This window comes from Galeopterus variegatus, unplaced genomic scaffold (genome assembly GCF_000696425.1).
Source record: "Galeopterus variegatus unplaced genomic scaffold, G_variegatus-3.0.2 Scaffold3901, whole genome shotgun sequence".
Classification (NCBI taxonomy): Eukaryota; Metazoa; Chordata; class Mammalia; order Dermoptera; family Cynocephalidae; genus Galeopterus; species Galeopterus variegatus.
Genome location: NW_007730012.1, coordinates 41,271 through 58,627, shown reverse-complemented (window position 1 = coordinate 58,627; position 17,357 = coordinate 41,271). Strand labels below are relative to the sequence as shown.

The 17,357-nt window shown below is 36.0% G+C and overlaps 1 protein-coding gene across 1 annotated transcript; it reads left to right on the top strand.

The window, feature by feature from the left end:
• The first annotated feature begins 10,357 nt into the window (after positions 1 to 10,357).
• Positions 10,358 to 11,317, top strand: LOC103601840 (putative olfactory receptor 56B2). The gene has a single exon (XM_008586249.1). It carries the CDS (start codon positions 10,358 to 10,360, stop codon positions 11,315 to 11,317), a length of 960 nt encoding a protein of 319 aa, XP_008584471.1.
• The last annotated feature ends 6,040 nt before the right edge of the window (positions 11,318 to 17,357 follow it).

Sequence of the window (17,357 nt, the reverse complement as noted above, 5' to 3'; positions counted from 1 at the left end):
GCAAAGAAAACCATTCATAAAGTATACCCAAAGCTTTTTTTGAAACAAAAACAATATAATCATAGCACAAACATACCCCAGAATCTGGGATACAATATTAATGTCAAAGTAAAAACAAATAATTGTTGAATTAAGATCTCTTTTGAGAAGCAATAGATGAAATGCTTAACACAGTGCAATTAAAACTGATTGTACCAAACTGCATCATTTCTAGATATGACAATTTTTTAAAATATTTACAGCCACATTTTGTACAATAGATCTCAACTTATTCCTCTTATTAACTGAAATTTTATAAACTTTCATCAACATTTGTCTGACCCCTTTCTTCTACCCAAGCCTGCCACTTTTCTAATTGCATCATATGAAGAAAATTAAGAGTGTGGCTGCCTATCTTCTCCAAGAGACAGTTGAGTCTTCCTGAAGAAGGTGATGACTGAATTTAGGTTTGGTGGACAGGAGTTTGCAAGAACGAAACAGAGTAGAGGATAGCAAAATCACAAAGCTAAGAATGCCTGTGTGTTGTGAGTAGGAAATCGCAAACAGCAGCAGAAGAGAACAGTGATCTGACAGAATCCCAACGATGCTTCAGATCTAAGAACATTTGTGTTTTCCTCATAGTAAATTTTTCTGATTTCCTCCAAAGCTATGCTTACTTGCCATTTCTATATACTTCTGTTCGTTCTAAGATTGTGTGATAACAAAAGAAGAGGCCTTTAAAGAGCACTCATATGAACATGTTTGTTCTGTGTTTCTTTGCTGTTTCCACACGTAGTTGCCTTTTGCAGTATCTAATCTATCATCCATCAGTGTAAATGCATAAAGATAAAACAGGAAAGTAGGCAGGAAAACGACATAAACAACAACTTGGTATCTCTAATTTATTCACTATCCTAAACAATATTAACTATTTTCATATAATGACTGGAAGTTTATTCTGGAAAAAAAAAATTAAAAAACATTAACAGATACTAAGAATGCATATACATCGGGTTTAACAAAGGGCAAGGATGAGGCATCCTAAAAGATGGAGGATTGAATCCAATATTATGCGAAAGCGTGAGATTCCCAGTAATCTTCTGTTACTCAGCTTTAAGATAGCTAGCATCCAGTCATATATTCCTCCAGAAAGTAGATTGGTGGAATATTTTCTGAAACAATTGAAAGTCCCTGAGAAAACACCTATGAACACTGATGATTCGGAATGTCTGCAATGAAGCAAAGAGTTCTGTACAACATCACTCTTTGCAAATTGTTCCAATTAATCCCCATTCATGACTTACAGTTTTGAATTGGTATTAATTATCAATGAAAAGTTAAAGATGAGCAGACATTTGAGAAATAACACCAAAATAAAAGATAAAAAAACAAAAAAAAATATGAGTAAGTGATTAAAACTTAGATGCTTTGGAAAAATATATATGAGGAACAATAAATACATATTTCTAAATTAATAAATTAATTATTTTTCCTTGGATCATTAAAAGAATAATTGAGGCCATTATCTGGGTTAAGATGAATACGTCCACCAGTTCTATATCAACACTGCCTCCAATCTAGGTTCCATCATTTTAGCCCACAATATTTTTAAATATTCCATATCTTTACATTATATCCTTACTAGCTGAAATATCAAAAATAAATAGCACAAATTTAATAAGAAGAGATTATAACCATTTGTTTCCAGTTTTTCCTTAAAACGTTAATAGATGGTAATATCAAGGAAGTGTCTTTCATATAGAGTAATTTGATATTAGAAGGCCTTCTGTAGAAACTTATCTCAATCTCATTGGATAACGTGTGTTTCGTTTTGTTTTGTTTTCTTTATTTTTGTTTTTCATTGCTGCTCATTCCAAATAATGTGCTTGTCTGGAGTGCTGCAAGACCCAAAAATATGTTGAAGTAGGAAAAAATTATTCAAAACCATAATCAAGCGAATTTAATGAACACTGTAATATTCAAACCATATTGCATTCTTTTTTTGTAGCTGGAACTTAAATGAGTCATTAAAATTTTTGTACATTAGTTTTCTTACTGTAAAATGGGTACATAATTTTGAAAGTTCACAAAACAAAGAGGTGACAAGTGTTTGAGGTGATGGAAATGCTAAATATCCCACTATTAACATTGTACACTGTATAAATGTACCCAGATAACACCTTATACTCCATAAATATGTACAATGATCATGGGTCAATTAAGAAAAAATGTAAAAGAAAGAGAACATTTCAGAGAGAGACAGAAGTAGATTAGAGGTTATCAGAATCTGGGGTAAAGGGATAATGGAAAATTATTGCTTAACGGATACAGAGTTTATGTTTAGGATGATGAAAAAGTTTTGGAAGCAGATACAGGTGATGGTCACACAGCATTGCACTTGTAATTAATTCCACACAATCATGTGTGTAAAACTACTTAAAATGACAATCCTTATGTTATATATAATTTTCCATAACTAAAAAAAGAAATATAAAAATAAAATAAAATGGGCAAAAAATGAAAATAACATATGTCAGTACTTCACCATGCTCAAATACATCAATAAAAAAGTTTTATTCCACATGTTCTATAATCTAATCTCTTGCCTAAAACGGACCTCTGCATAAAAACCTCTTAGAATCCACACATCAGGTTTCTAAATTAGCCAACTCATTAACAAAGCCAAATCTTAACAACAGAGCTCTTGTAGCAGATCACTTTTACCTTGTCCTTCTTCTACGATTTACTATATAAAAGATCATGCACAAGGTCCTTATTATTCTATTTTTTAGTTATGATAGTATAGAAAAAATATGCTTTCCTTTTTGAATTTTGATGGTTATTAACTGAGTAAATACCTATAAATAATAAGTCTGAGCTATTGATGAATTTCTACAAAGACATAATATTCTTCATCAGCCTCGATTAAAAATAAATTTTTGAAAATCAGTGTGCATTCTATCTTATGTTCTTTTGATAATTCATATCCTGACCTGGGAAGTACTAGGCATTAAATGATTTTACTTACATAGATACATGAAAACATATGACTAGGTTTGGGTGAGTGAGTGAAACAATCTGCACTTAAATTCAGTCAACTTGTGCCCCACAAGGCCTTAAGCAGAAAGAAACAACTTTGCAATAATATTAAATTTATAAACTTTTGTTAAAAATAGCATATGTTCATTCTCATATCCCCCCATATATGCATATATACATGATGACACACAAGCCCATGCATAGACACCTGTGTATAAATTTATTCACTTATTTATGTATCATTGTATAGGCAGTGAGGATGGAAAGCTTTCACTCTTTTTTCTTCTCCCATATGGTTATCTTGATTCCCACACCAGCACCTGTGTTCCTAAAGCACTGAAATATCCCCTTGGGGCATATAAAACATTTTCTTTTATAGGCTTATTTTGATACCACATGTCTCCCGGGATTTAGACATTAAGGGTTATCATGTACAGAAATTGTAGGATCGTGATGTTTTTTGACCAAGGACTTGAACACCTGGACCAGACTGCATCAGCTCACTGTTTGTCATCTACAAATTAGGTATTAAGGGGCCTAAAAAGCGGGGAGGGGTAGTATCAGGATTTTTTTGTTGTTGTTAGTAGCAGATCATTTAGATAGAATTTTGGTAAAGTGCACAGAGGCTTTGAGTGCATACTAATTAATCATTATGTTCTCAGAAACACAGGTTTAATTCTATCCACCCAGTTTCAAGGCATAAGTATTGTAAAAGTTTATATATATATTTTTTTTGAAAAGGATCTTTAACTGAGAACCAAATTCCTCATGTACAATAAAGCCAGATTAGTAATTAAAACTATAACTATAAAAGTAGAACAGGAGAAATATAAACAGAAAGTTTAATCTGATTAACATATAGGAAATATATTCTTTGGAAGGCAGCACAGTCATTTCGGAGACACATTTCCTATTCTCAATAACGGTACCCATGGTTCCCCTAATTTCTCTACTTGATTCTGTTGCATGGATGTTTAGAGGTAAGAGATGACTGCTCAGATATATTGAGAAAAGAAGAGTAACGATACTTTTTATCTCAACAGTTTGAAATATTTTGGTATATATTAATCAAGTACTTATCAAAATCCATTTCAATTTTTGTTATTTCCACAGTAATCAATTTTATAATTATATATACTTGTGTTTAAACATGTATGTGTATATATCCATATGGATAAAGTTTTAAAGGTTTGTTTCTTTAATGATAAACTTTAAGAGGAATTTCAAAATATTATGTATACAAATATAAAGTATAAATTTACAAGCCTGACAGAAAAATCTTTACGTGTCACTTTCGGAATACAAAACCAATTTCTTCTATTATAAGCCCGTGTGTGTGTGTGTGTGTGTGTGTGTGTGCATGTATTTTTTTGTTGTTGTTTGTTTAAGGCTGTGGAGCCATGGCTAATGTCTGGAATTCTGCCCACATCACCAATTGTCGGGCTCCATGACTTTGCCAATAGTGGAGATGAGGATCTTGATCCTGCTCCAACTACGCCAATTTTGTGGCTACTGTGGTGGCTAATGTCTGGAATCCTGTTGACATCACCTATTATAGTGCTCTTAATCCTGTTCGTGACGCCAATTGTAAAGCTAGGCAACCACGCCAGTTGTCGGGCTCTTTTACCTGCTGGTAATACAGCACTGACTGGGCCGATTGTTGAGCTAGGGCTAGGTCTGGAGCTCCCAAACCCCTCAAGCCCATTCACAGACTGAATCACAAACCCTTCATATGCCAGGCTAGGTCCCCAGACCCCTTACATGCAGGTCTATGAGCTAGGTAACTGGCCAAAAGGTCTTTGGAGCCATAGTTTGTAAAGCATGGCTGGGCCAGGCAGATGCCCGAGGAAGACGACCGCCTGCCTGCTTCACTAAAACACACTCTCTGTCTCTCAACACAAGAATAGCAACAAAACTAAAAAGATACATTGGCACACATGCACACTAACTCCACATACACACACAATCTGCTTACAAAAATGCTGAACCACAGCCAACTGGACCTGAGGTGAGGGCCCTGACCAAACTATTCTATTTTCCCAACAATCCACAACTTCAGGGTCCTCGTTGCACAATCTACATGTTCAGAATCTTCTGCAATCTTCCCTTAGTGAGGACAAATGACCCTTACATTTACATATTACACATTCCATCCCAGTCACAAAAGTCTTAGCTTGTTGCAGCACCAACTCAAAAGTCCAAAGTCCAAAGTCGCCTCTGAGACCAAAAGCAAAAGTCCTCATAGCCATGAACCTGTAAAGAGTCAAAAACAAATTTACCTACTTCCAAGATACAGTGGGACAGACATTGTGTACACATTCCCATGCCAAAAGGGAGGAATAGGCCAAAAGAAAGGAGAAACAGGACCCAAACAAGTCCGAAACCCAGCAGGGCAGACATTATGTCTTAAAGTTCCAAAATAATCTTCTTTGACTCCAAGTCCTGCATCCTGGACACAACTGGGCACCTGGGCCCCCAAAACCTCAGGCAGCCTCATTCCCACAGTTCTGCCAGGTGCAGCCCATTGGGCTGTGCTGGTGCCTGCAGCTTTTCCAGGCTGGTGTTGCATGTTACCAGTGGCCCTGCAGTTCCAGGGTTCTGGAGGCAGCCCCACTGCCTTGGCTATACTAGACATTTCCCTGGTGGGGGCTCTCTGTTGGGGCTCCAGCCCCACTTTCCTACTTGGCATTGCTGTAGTAGATGCCCTCTGTGGTGGCTCCGCCCCTGCAGCAGGTCTCTGCCTGGGCTTCCAGGCTTTTCCATACATCCTCTGGAATCTGGGTGGAGACTGCCACACCTCCACTGCTCTCACATCCTGCCAACTATGTCAATTATAGAGCCACTGCAAATGTCTGGAATTCTGCCTATGTCGCCAATTGTTGGGCTCCACGACTTTGCCAGTTGTGGAGCTGGGGCTTTCCAAGGGCCTTTTGGCTGGTTACCTAGCTCATAGACCTGCGTGAAGGGGTCTGGTGACCCAGCCTTGCATATGCAGTGTTTGTGACCCAGTCTGTGAACGGGCTTGAGGGGACTGTGAGCTCCAGACCCAGCCTTGGTTCAACAATCAGCCCTGTCAGGGCAGAATTACAGGCAGGTAAAAGAGCCCAACAACTGGCATGGTTGCCTAGCTTTACAACTGGAATCACGAACAGGATTAAGAGCGCTACAATTGGCAGTGCTGACAGGATTAAAGACATTAGCCTTGGCTGTGGCTCCACAAATGTAAACAACAAAGATTTTTGTTTGTTTGTTTTAAAGTTATTAGGGCAAATCCATGTAAGAGTTGTAAATAGGAATCTGAGGATCAGCTAATAATTTGATTAATTTAAATAGATTTCTCTTTTTCAATTTTCCATTATGTGCTAATACAGAGAGAAAAATAATTTCAGTGTTTTCTATTAATTTCCTTGAGACAAACCCTGTCAAACAAGGAGATAAAACAATTTTGTAAAATCAGCTTCAATTGCACAATAGCATGCATTACATCTCTTGTTCTTCCAAATTTATCTTGATTCAATGTTTGCATTCTTTGGTTTCAACTTTGACTGACATTGATCTTTCTTCCCAAATTTTCAGGTACATTTTTAGTATGACTGTTTTTTGTTTCACAAAAATTTTTTGTACATCCATTGTGTATTTTTTTGTACATATTTTTACTTTGAACATATATGTGTGTGTGTGTGTGTATCTAGTCACTGTAAAATATGATCAACTTGTAGTGTAGTACATATAATTGACCACCACTGGCTATTAATGAGGTAGACATTTTAGTGTTGTTCTGTCCAGTGATTCCTTTCTGGTTTCAAAGAAATAGTATTTAGACAGTAGAGTAAAAAATTTGTAAAGCTTACTTAAAATGTCACTTATTCTTTAATTAATGTGTTTATTCTCTTACTCAAAAACAGTTATTAATGTATATAAATACTGTACTGCCAAATGTTCAAATTTAAGTATTAGTACAATGTGTCCTAATATTAAGGATTGTATTACATTGTGGGTCATTCTGAAATATACATACATTTTTATGCAATGTTACACCATAATGTTAAAACAACAAAAGGGATTAATTTCATCAACAAATGAATTCCTTAAGTGCAAGCTTCTCATATTCCTAATTACATCATTTCAAGAGGATTTTGAGCATGGCTCTCTAGCATCTGCAAGGGACATTGAGTCTTCCTGAAGAAGATGTTAATTGAATTTAAATTTGGTGGGGTGGGATGTGAGGGAACAGAACAGAACAGAGGAGAGCAAAATCACAAAGCTAGAAATATTAGTGTGATTTGAGTAGGAAATAGCAAACAGCAGCAGAAGAAAACACTGATCTGACAGAATCCCATCCATGCTTCAGTCAAAGAACATTTGTCTTTTCTACTTAGAAAATTTTCCTGATCTCCTACAATGTTGTGCTTAGTTGTCCTTTCTATCTACTCCTGTATGACCAAGATTTTGTGATGACACAATAAGAGGTCTTTAAAGAGCATTATTACTAAAATACCCATCTTTTGTTGCTTTGCTATTTCCATACATTGCCTTTGTCTGGTAGGTAGGAAAACTGAATAAGGAACAACTTTATATCTATGATTTATCCACTATCCCAACAATGTTTAACTATCCTCAGTAATGACTGGAAGTTTATTCTGGGAAGAACATTTAACAAATACTATAAATGAACATCAATCAGGTATGACAAAGGCTAAGAATGAGGCATCCTTAAAAATGAGAACTGAATCCAGTATCCATGATGAAATGTGAGATTCCCACTATCGTTCTATTGCTCAACTCCAAGAACACTGGCAGCCTGTCATACATGCCTCCAGCATGTAGATTGATGGCATCTTTTCTAAAAAAAATTGAAAGTCCCTGAGGAAAGACTTATGAACACTGATAACTAAGAACATCTGCAATGAAGGAAAGAGGTCCCTACAATCTCACTCTCACTAAATCCTTCCAGTTGATCCTGACAGTTGACTCAGAGTTTCGAATCAGCTCTCTAATGTGTTCTTATTAAGTCTGAATTAGTACTCAAATATAAGCAGACATCTGGGAAACAGATACAAAATAAAAGACTAAAAACAAAGTTATAAAAAATGTTATTAAAACTTGAAGTTATTGAAATATATACATAAGGCAGAATAAATGTTTATCTAAATACATATCCATTAACTTAACTTGGCTCGTTGTTTTAAGTAGAACAGTTATAATTATATCATCATGGAGGTTAAGATGAATATATCTACCATGTCTACATTAACATTGCCTCTTCTGTAGAATCCAGGATTTAAACCCACAATAATTTTTCTGTATGCTGTATCTTTATGTCTTTAACATTTGAAATACTGAAAGGAGAAAATATTAAATGGTCCATATTTGAGATGAATAGATTAGGAATATGATGAAATTTGTATGTATTGGAACTCATGTGGAAATTTGATCCCCAATGTGGCAGTTTTGGAAACTGACTGAGTCATGGGGGCGGATCCCTCATGAATGGATTAATGCTCTCCCTAGGTGGGGAGATTAATGAGTAAGTTCTTGCTCTATTAGTTCCCACAAGAGCTGGTTGTTTAAAAGAACCTGGCACCTCCCCCCCCCTCTTGCTTCCTCTCACCATGTGATCTGTCTGTACCCACTGGCTGCCTGCTGCTTTTTTTTTTTCCTTTGCTTTCTTATTCATTTGTTCACTGGAGTGGCACTTTTAATTTCCTTAATGAACTTTTACTTTGTATTCACAGCTGACTAAGTGGTGCAAGTTGCCTTTCTTGGATTTCGACACACCTTTCTCACTACGTTTAATCATTTCTAGCTTTTGATTTAAAGTGAAAGACATGTGACTCTTCACTTGCACACTTTAGGGTCATTGTAAGGTTATTAACTGGCCTAATTTCAATGTTGTTGTGTCTTAGGGATTAAGGAGCCCAAAGGAGAGAGAGAGAGAGAAAGAGAGAGAGAGAGGCTGGTTAATGGAACATCAGAACACACATAATATTTATTGTTTAAGATCAATTTCTCATATGGGTGCGGCTCACCATGTCCCACAAAATTTCAACAGTAACATCAAATATCATTGATCACACATTAACATTACAGATGCAATGATAATGAGAAAGCTTAAAATATTGAGTTAATTACTAAAATGTGATACAGAGACATGAAATAAACACAGGCTGTTGGAAAACACTCTCGATACATTTGCTTGATGCAGGGTTGCCACGACCTTCAATTTGGAAAAGTGCAACATCTGAAAAGTACAATAAAGCCAAGTACAGTAAAGCGAGGTATACCTGCAACTCAGACTCCTCAAACACCTGAATAAAAAGTCTTTGCTGGTAGATTTTTAAATCTATTCTCTTACCTTAGCAGTCATCATTTATAAAAACCCTTTCTTTGAGTCCATACAATAGATGTTTAAAGAAACCAACTCAGTAGAAAAACCAAACTTAAGAAAGAATGCTGATATATCACACAGCTTTCATTTTGTCCTGCTTCTATAACTCAGTACATGGAAGACTCTGAACAAGGCCTTTTATCCTCTAATGTGTTATTCCTAAGTTATGATACTATGGGGAAAAAGTGGTTTGCATTATAGAATTTTAGGATTATTACTGAATTAACAAATAGAATGTGCCACCTACAACAGCTCGTGTTTCATAATAAACTTTCAATAAATGTAAGTAGCAGGAAAAGAATAATGAAGACACTGAATTATCCCTAAATTTGATGGCCCTAGATAAGTTAGTTTCCAGGATTGTCATAAAAAAGGTGATTGAAAATAGCAACGTTGAATATTTTTCCAAGAGCAATAAAGCCAAGTATACTAAAGTGAGGCGCATCTGAAATTCAGAATCCTGAAGCCCCTGAGTAAAAAGTAGTCATTTTTGGTAGATGCTAAAACCTGATCTCTTACCTTAACAGTTGTCATTTATAAAAACCACTTCTCTGAGTCTATGAAATAGAAATTTAAACTAACCAACTCTTTAGCAAAACCAAAGATAGGAAAAAGTCTGTTATATCACACAGCTTTCATCTTGTCCTGATTCTTTAACTCACTGCATGTAAGACTGTGAACAAGGTCTTTATTCCTCTAATGTGCTATTTATAAGTTATGATACAAAGGGATAAAATGGTCTGTATTATAGAATTTTAGGATTACTTACTGTATTAACAAATAGAATGTGCCACGAATCACAGATCCCATTTCAAAATAAATATCCAATATATGTAAGTAGCAGAAAAAGAATAATCCCTTAATTTTATGGCCCCAGATAAGCTAGTTTCCAGTACTGTCACAAAGGTGATTGAAAATAGCAACGCTGAATATTTTTCCTCACAGTGAAGGATGTTCCCAGATCTCAGAGATTCCAACAGCTCTAAGTTCCAGGTCTCTGAGTTCATCCTCCTGGGATTCCCAGGCATTCACGGCTGGCAGCACTGGCTGTCCCTGCCCCTGGCTCTGCTCTACCTCTTAGCTCTCAGTGCCAACATCCTCATCCTGATCACCATCAACCAAGAGACAATGCTACACCAGCCCATGTACCACTTCCTGGGCATCCTGGCTGTGGTAGACATGGGCCTGGCCACCACCATCGTGCCTAAGATTTTGGCTATCTTATGGTTCAATGCTAAGGCCATCAGTCTCCCTGAGTGCTTTGCTCAGATGTATGCCATACATTGTTTTGTGGCCATGGAGTCAGGCATCTTTGTCTGCATGGCTATAGATAGATATGTAGCAATTTGCCGACCACTACACTATACCTCGATGATTACTGAATCTTTTGTGATCAAAGCAACTGTGTTCATGGTACTCAGAAATGGTCTTTGTCCCATCTCAGTGCCTGTGTTGGCCGCTCAGAGACACTACTGCTCCCGGAATCAAATCGAGCACTGTCTGTGCTCTAACCTTGGAGTCACCAGCCTATCCTGTGATGACAGGAAAATTAACAGTGTTAACCAGGTACTTCTGGCTTGGGCAATCATGGGAAGTGACCTCATCTTGATCATTTTATCATACGCTTTTATACTTTATTCTGTGTTGAAGCTGAACTCAGTAGAAGCTGCATCCAAAGCCTTAAGTACCTGCACTTCACACCTCATCCTAATCCTTTTCTTCTATACAGTTGTCATTGTCATTTCTATCACTCATGGTGCGGGAATGAGAGTTCCCCTCATTCCTGTTTTTCTCAATGTGCTACACAACGTTATTCCTCCTGCCCTCAACCCCGTGGTTTATGCACTCAAGAACAAGGAGCTCAGGCAAAGTTTATTCAAGGTGCTTAGGCTGGACACCAAGGGATACTAAAGCAGAGACAAGGTTGCTAATAGTTAATTCCACATGCATTTGCACATTATGTTCTACAATTATAGCAAATGGCAGAAGAACTAAAAGCAGAGACACTTCCATCATTTCTTGTAGGATAAAGAATCAGTAGTAAAAACATAAGCTTCTGAACAAAGAGGTGGAACTAGTATTTGAAATCCTGTGAGTTCAAGCAAAAAATCTAAATCACAAGGAGTAACATAGTGATTATCATTGCCTCAGATATTCTACACATAAACAATTGGAGTATACCTTTTAATTTCTTACCTCCTTGCCTTCTCTAGAACTTTTAGTCATTGTTTAAAGAGAAGGTCAGAGAGGATAGTCTGCCATTCTATTCCTTTTAATTTGATAGTTTTGTTCCTTTACGTTAGATGTATTTTTGGTAGGGGAGGGCTTCTGCTATTTTGCTATTTGCTTTCTAATATGCCTTATTGATTTTTTTTAATGGGTGAAATAGAGATTTCTCTAAAGATATATGTGCAATTGACCAACAAATTCATAAAATGATACTCAACCTTATTAGTCATTTGTCAATAGGCATGTTCAAATCAAAACCATAGTAAGATAACACAATTTTCCTTAAAATCTTTAATTTTTAAAAAGAAGGAAGTTGTCAATGTTTTTTTTTTTTTTTTTTTTTTTTTTCTTTTGTCTTTTTCCGTGTCCAGCAATGGATCGCAACCCTCAGTGTCGCCCCCGTACCGGACCGGGGACCGGCAACAGGATCGCAACCCTCGGTGTTGCTCCCGCACCTCGCTCAGCCAGTGAGCGGGAACCGGTCTGTATGTGGGATCCAAACCCTCGGGCGGGAGCACCGCCGCGCTTCCCAAGCGGCGCACTATCCAGTGCGCCACCGGGCCGGCCCCAAGAAGTTGTCAGTGTTAACAAGGATGTGGATACATTGGAATCCTCCTAAAATGTTGTTGTGAATTTGTAATGGTACAATAGCTGTGGAAATTTTGGCAATTTCTGAAAAAGTTACATAATTACTAAATGACTAGGTATATACTCACATTAATGAAAACAGGTGACGTTTTCACAAATTTGACTCTGAATGTTAATAGGAAATGATTAGCCTAAAAGTAGAAATAATCTATATATCTATCTGTTACAGAAAATAAAATATATGTATAAAAGGGATTATTATTCTGTCACAAATAGAAATAAAGTACTAGTGTGAGCTGCAACATATAATTGAAAAAGTCAGACACAAAAGCTTATGTATCATTTCATTCATATTAATTTCCAGAATATGTAAGTCCACAGGCACAGAAAACAAATTAGTTGTTGCTAGGGGCTGGGGGGTACAGGATAATAAGGAGAAACTGATTGATTAATGGTTAGGGAATTTCCTTTCGTGGTGATGGAAATGTTCTGGAATTATATAGTGCGTAGTATTGTGTACAACATTGTGAATGTATCTAAAAGAGTAAGTCAGGTTCAGCAAGACAAATATGGCATGATCTCATGTATATGTGGAATCTAAAAATGTTGATCTCATAGATTTAGAGAGTAGAATAGTGGACACCAAAGGCTGGGAAGGTTAGGGAGGATGTTGGTTAGTGGGTACAAAATTACAGTTAAATAGGAGAAGTAAGCTCCAGTGTTCCATTGCACAGTAAGGTGACTATAGTTAGCAATAGAATATTGCACATGTCCAACTGGCTTGAAGAGAGGATTTTGAGTGTTTTCACCACAAAGAAATGATAAATGTCTGAGGTGATGGATATGCTAATTATCCTGATTTAATCTGTACACAATGAACACATGTGCTAGAAAATTACAATGTACCCCATAACTATGTTCAATAATAATTAAACGTATCAATTATTATTAATATGTATCAATTTAAAATGATAAATAAATAAATAAATAATAAAATGATTAGAAGGGTTTGTTTTATGGCATGTAATTTCTAACTCAATAAAAAAGTGAGAAAAAACTGTAATAAAAGTGTTCTCTAGTGCATATTCATTGCACCATTTCTTGTAAGATAAAAGAACTTACATGTCAAAGAACAGAAAATGTTAAGAATACTTGGTAAATGTATAATGCAGTTTTCTGTAATTATAAAAATACTAAAAAATCACTTTTTAAAATGGTAATGTCAACTAACAGTGATAGAATTTATGTTTTATTGTGGTGTTATAAGAACTTTCTGTCTAAGCATATATAGGAATTGTATATTAAAAATGTATCATTAGTTACCACAGCATTATAGAATTTAAGGGTTCTATTTATCTTTTTCATTTTTATGCTTCCAATTAACAAAATTATACAGGTAATACTTTATTATTTAACTAAAGGAATATAAACTTAGAATAATTCATTGTTTTTTTTATTATTGTGATTATCAGATCACCTAACTATGTCAAAATTTGGGCATCTAATTTTTCCTAATTTAATACTTATGCAAAAATAAGCCTGAATTTTTGATGAATTTTTACATTTGTTATGCAATTAAGTGATCCACTAACAAAGGCTTGATTTATCTGACATTCCTTTTTCCTCTTGCAGATTTTTAGTAACTTTAGGTATCAATTAGTAACTTGTCTGTCTTAGAAACAACAGCCTTGCTGTGTTACGATTCTTATCTTGCAACAGAGATTCAATAGCCTGGGGGAAATTTCCAGTCCTTTACAAGGTCAATATTTGAAACTGCAAGGCTTTGGAAAACCAGGCCCTGTGAGGCACATTTGCTTTATGAATTCTCTACAGTGATTAAGTGGATTACCCATTTTTAAATTTCCTACTGTGATTTAAATAATGTGAGGAAGGCAATTTCAGAATTTTCTATCATCATGTTTGTGAAAAATTGTGTCATATTTAGAACTGATGCAATTTGGTACAGTCAGTTTTAATTGCACTATGTGAAGCATTTCCTATATTGCTTCTCAAAAGTGATCTTGATTCAACATTTATTTTATTTGCTTTTTACTTTGACATTAATATTTTATCCCAAAGTTTGAGGTATGTTTGTATTGTTTTTGATTCCAAAAAACGCTTTGGGCATACTTTGTGTATGGTTTTCTTTGCACATCTCTTCATTGTGTGTATATGTACCTATATATACATAAACATACATATGTAAACACATATGTATACATATATGCAAAATCTTTGTAAGATATGACTATTTAATAGACTTTAAATAATTTATCTTTACTGACAAAACCAATATATTTGTTTTGCCTACCATCTTATTTTCTTCCCTGCACTTCTGAGATATTTATCTTATTAGAAATTTATGCTTAGTGATGATTTAAACAAAACATTTAATAATTCTGTTTATACTGTTTGTACTTTTTATATGCTTTCTAAGAAATAATATCTAGAGAGCAATGTAACAATTCTTCATGTCAGGGGCCGGCCCGGTGGCACACTGCTACAGTGTGCCACTTGGGAGTGTGGTGGCGCTCCCGCCGAGGGTTCGGATCCCACATACAGACCGGTTCCCACTCACTGGCTGAGCGAGGTGCGGACGCAACACCGAGGGTTGCGATCCCATTGCCGGTCCCAGTCCGGTACGGGCGCGACACTGAGGGTTGCGATCCGTTGCCAGACACAAAAAAAGAGACAAAAAAGAAAAAAACAAAACAATTCTTCATGTCTATTATGAAATTTTATTCATTTATTTATTCATTAATCTGATTCTATATTCAAAAATATTTAACATATGATATTTGCATACTTTATTGCTAGATGCTGCAAAAAATACATGAATACAATATGTTCAAATAAGAGTTGTGTTGAATTGTGGCTAATTTAAGAATATAAATAGGGATGGCTGGTTCTTTCACTTAGAGTGTGGTGTTGTGACAACAAGGTCTAAGGGTTTAAATCCCCAAACCAACTAGCCACCGAAAAACAAAACAGAAAAAAGAAGAATATAAACAGATTTTAGTAATACCTGGACATTAACATAATAAAAGGTATTGTTTCCATCAACAAACATATTCCTTACTTACAAACCTGGCACTTTTTAAAAATGTATTTTCTTGCAAAAGGACGTTTTTCAATCTTTTTCACGGCAGAGTAGTATTCCATGGTGTGTATAAACCACAGATCCCTTATACAATCATCCATCAATGGACAATTAGGTCGGTTCTTTGTCTCAGTTATTGTAAACAGAGCTGCAATGAGCATGGGAGTGCTGGTATCCCTTTGACAAGATGATTTCTATTTCTCTGGGTATATACCCAGAAGTGGGATTGCTGGATCATATGGAAGATCAATCTGTAATTGTTTGAGAACCCTCCATATGTTTTCCATATGGGAGCTAAGAGAGAAAGAAGGAAGGAAAGAAACATCACAGTAATACGTTGGACATGCAGAAGGACAGAACATTTCTTGGGCTTAAAAAGTGAAGTTGGGAGAAAGGGTGAGTGGGAAGGAGGTTGCAGAAAATTGGACGGAGGACATGGGGTACAAATGCAATTTGTGATAATGGCTATGCTGCCAGTATGAATCTGGACCTCACATCATGGGCACAAGGGATGACAATCAGCTTTGTACTTCATGAATATTCATAACCAACAACAAGAAAGAAAGAAAATATTAAATATTAAATACAATTAAAGGAAATTACAGTAAATCTAAAAGAATATGTAATTTCTTTAAAGAGAGAATGTGCTGGTTAGACTGAGGCTATCATATGGTGTTTTGTTCAATTTAATTTAATTTATTTTTTAAAAAATTTTATTTTATATTGTCAATATACAATGTGGTTGAATATTGTGACCCATTACCAAGACCTCCCTCCTTCCTCCCACTCTGCACTCCCTCCCAACAATCTCTTTTCTGTTCACTTCTGTTATCAACTTCAAGGAATTGTAACTGTTGAGTCTTATTCCCTCCCCTGGACCCCGCCAGGTTATTTGTGTATTTATTTATTTATTTTTAGCTCCTACAAATAAGTTAGAACATGTGATATTTCTCTTTCTATGCCTGACTTGTTTCACTTAATATAATTCTCTCTAGGTCCATCTTGTTTCACTTAATATAATTCTCTCTAGGTCCATCCATGTTGCTGCAAATGGCAGTATTTCCTTCTTTTTTATAGCAGAGTAGTATACCACTGTGTAGATATACCACATTTTCTGTATCCACTCATCTGATGATGGACAACTGGGCTGGTTCCAACTCTTAGCAATGGTAAAGAGTGCTGGAATGAACATCGGAGAACAGGTATACCTTCAACTTGATGATTTCCATTCCTCTGGGTATATTCCCTGCAGTGGGATAGCTGGGTCATATGGTAGATCTATGTGCAATTGTTTGAGGAACCTGCATACCATTTTCCATAGAGGCTGCACCATTTTGCAGTCCCACCAACAGTGTATGAGAGTTCCTTTTTCTCCGCAACCTCGCCAGCACTTATTATTCACAATCTTTTGGGTATTAGCCATCCTAACTGGGGTGAGATAGTATCTCAGCATGGTTTTGATTTGCATTTCCCAAATGCTGAGTGATGTTGAGCATTTTTTTCATGTGTCTGTTGGCCATTCGTATATCTTCCTTTGAGAAATGCCTATTTAGCTCTTTTGCCCATTTATTATTGGGTTACTTGTTTTTTTGTTGTAAAGTTGTTTCAGTTCCATGTATACTCTGGATATTAGTACATTCCAGATGTATATTTTGCAAATATTTTCTCCCACTCTGTTGGTTGTCTTATAACTCTGTTAATTGTTTCTTTTGCTGTGCAGAAGCTTTTTAGTTTGATTTAATCCCATTTATTTATTTTTCCTTTGGTTGCCTGTGTTTTGGGCGTCATATTCATGAAGTCCATGCCCAGTCCTGCTACCTGAAGTGTTTTTCCTATATTTTCTTTTAAGTTTTGTTGTTTCAGGGTGTATATTTAATTCTTTAATCCATTTGGAGTTGATTTTAGTATATGGTGAGAGGTATGGGTCTACTTTCATTCTCCCGCATATGGATATCCAGTTATCTAAGCACATTTGCTGAAGAGGCAGTCTCTTCCCCAGTGTATAGGCTTTGTGCCTTTGTCAAAGATCAGATG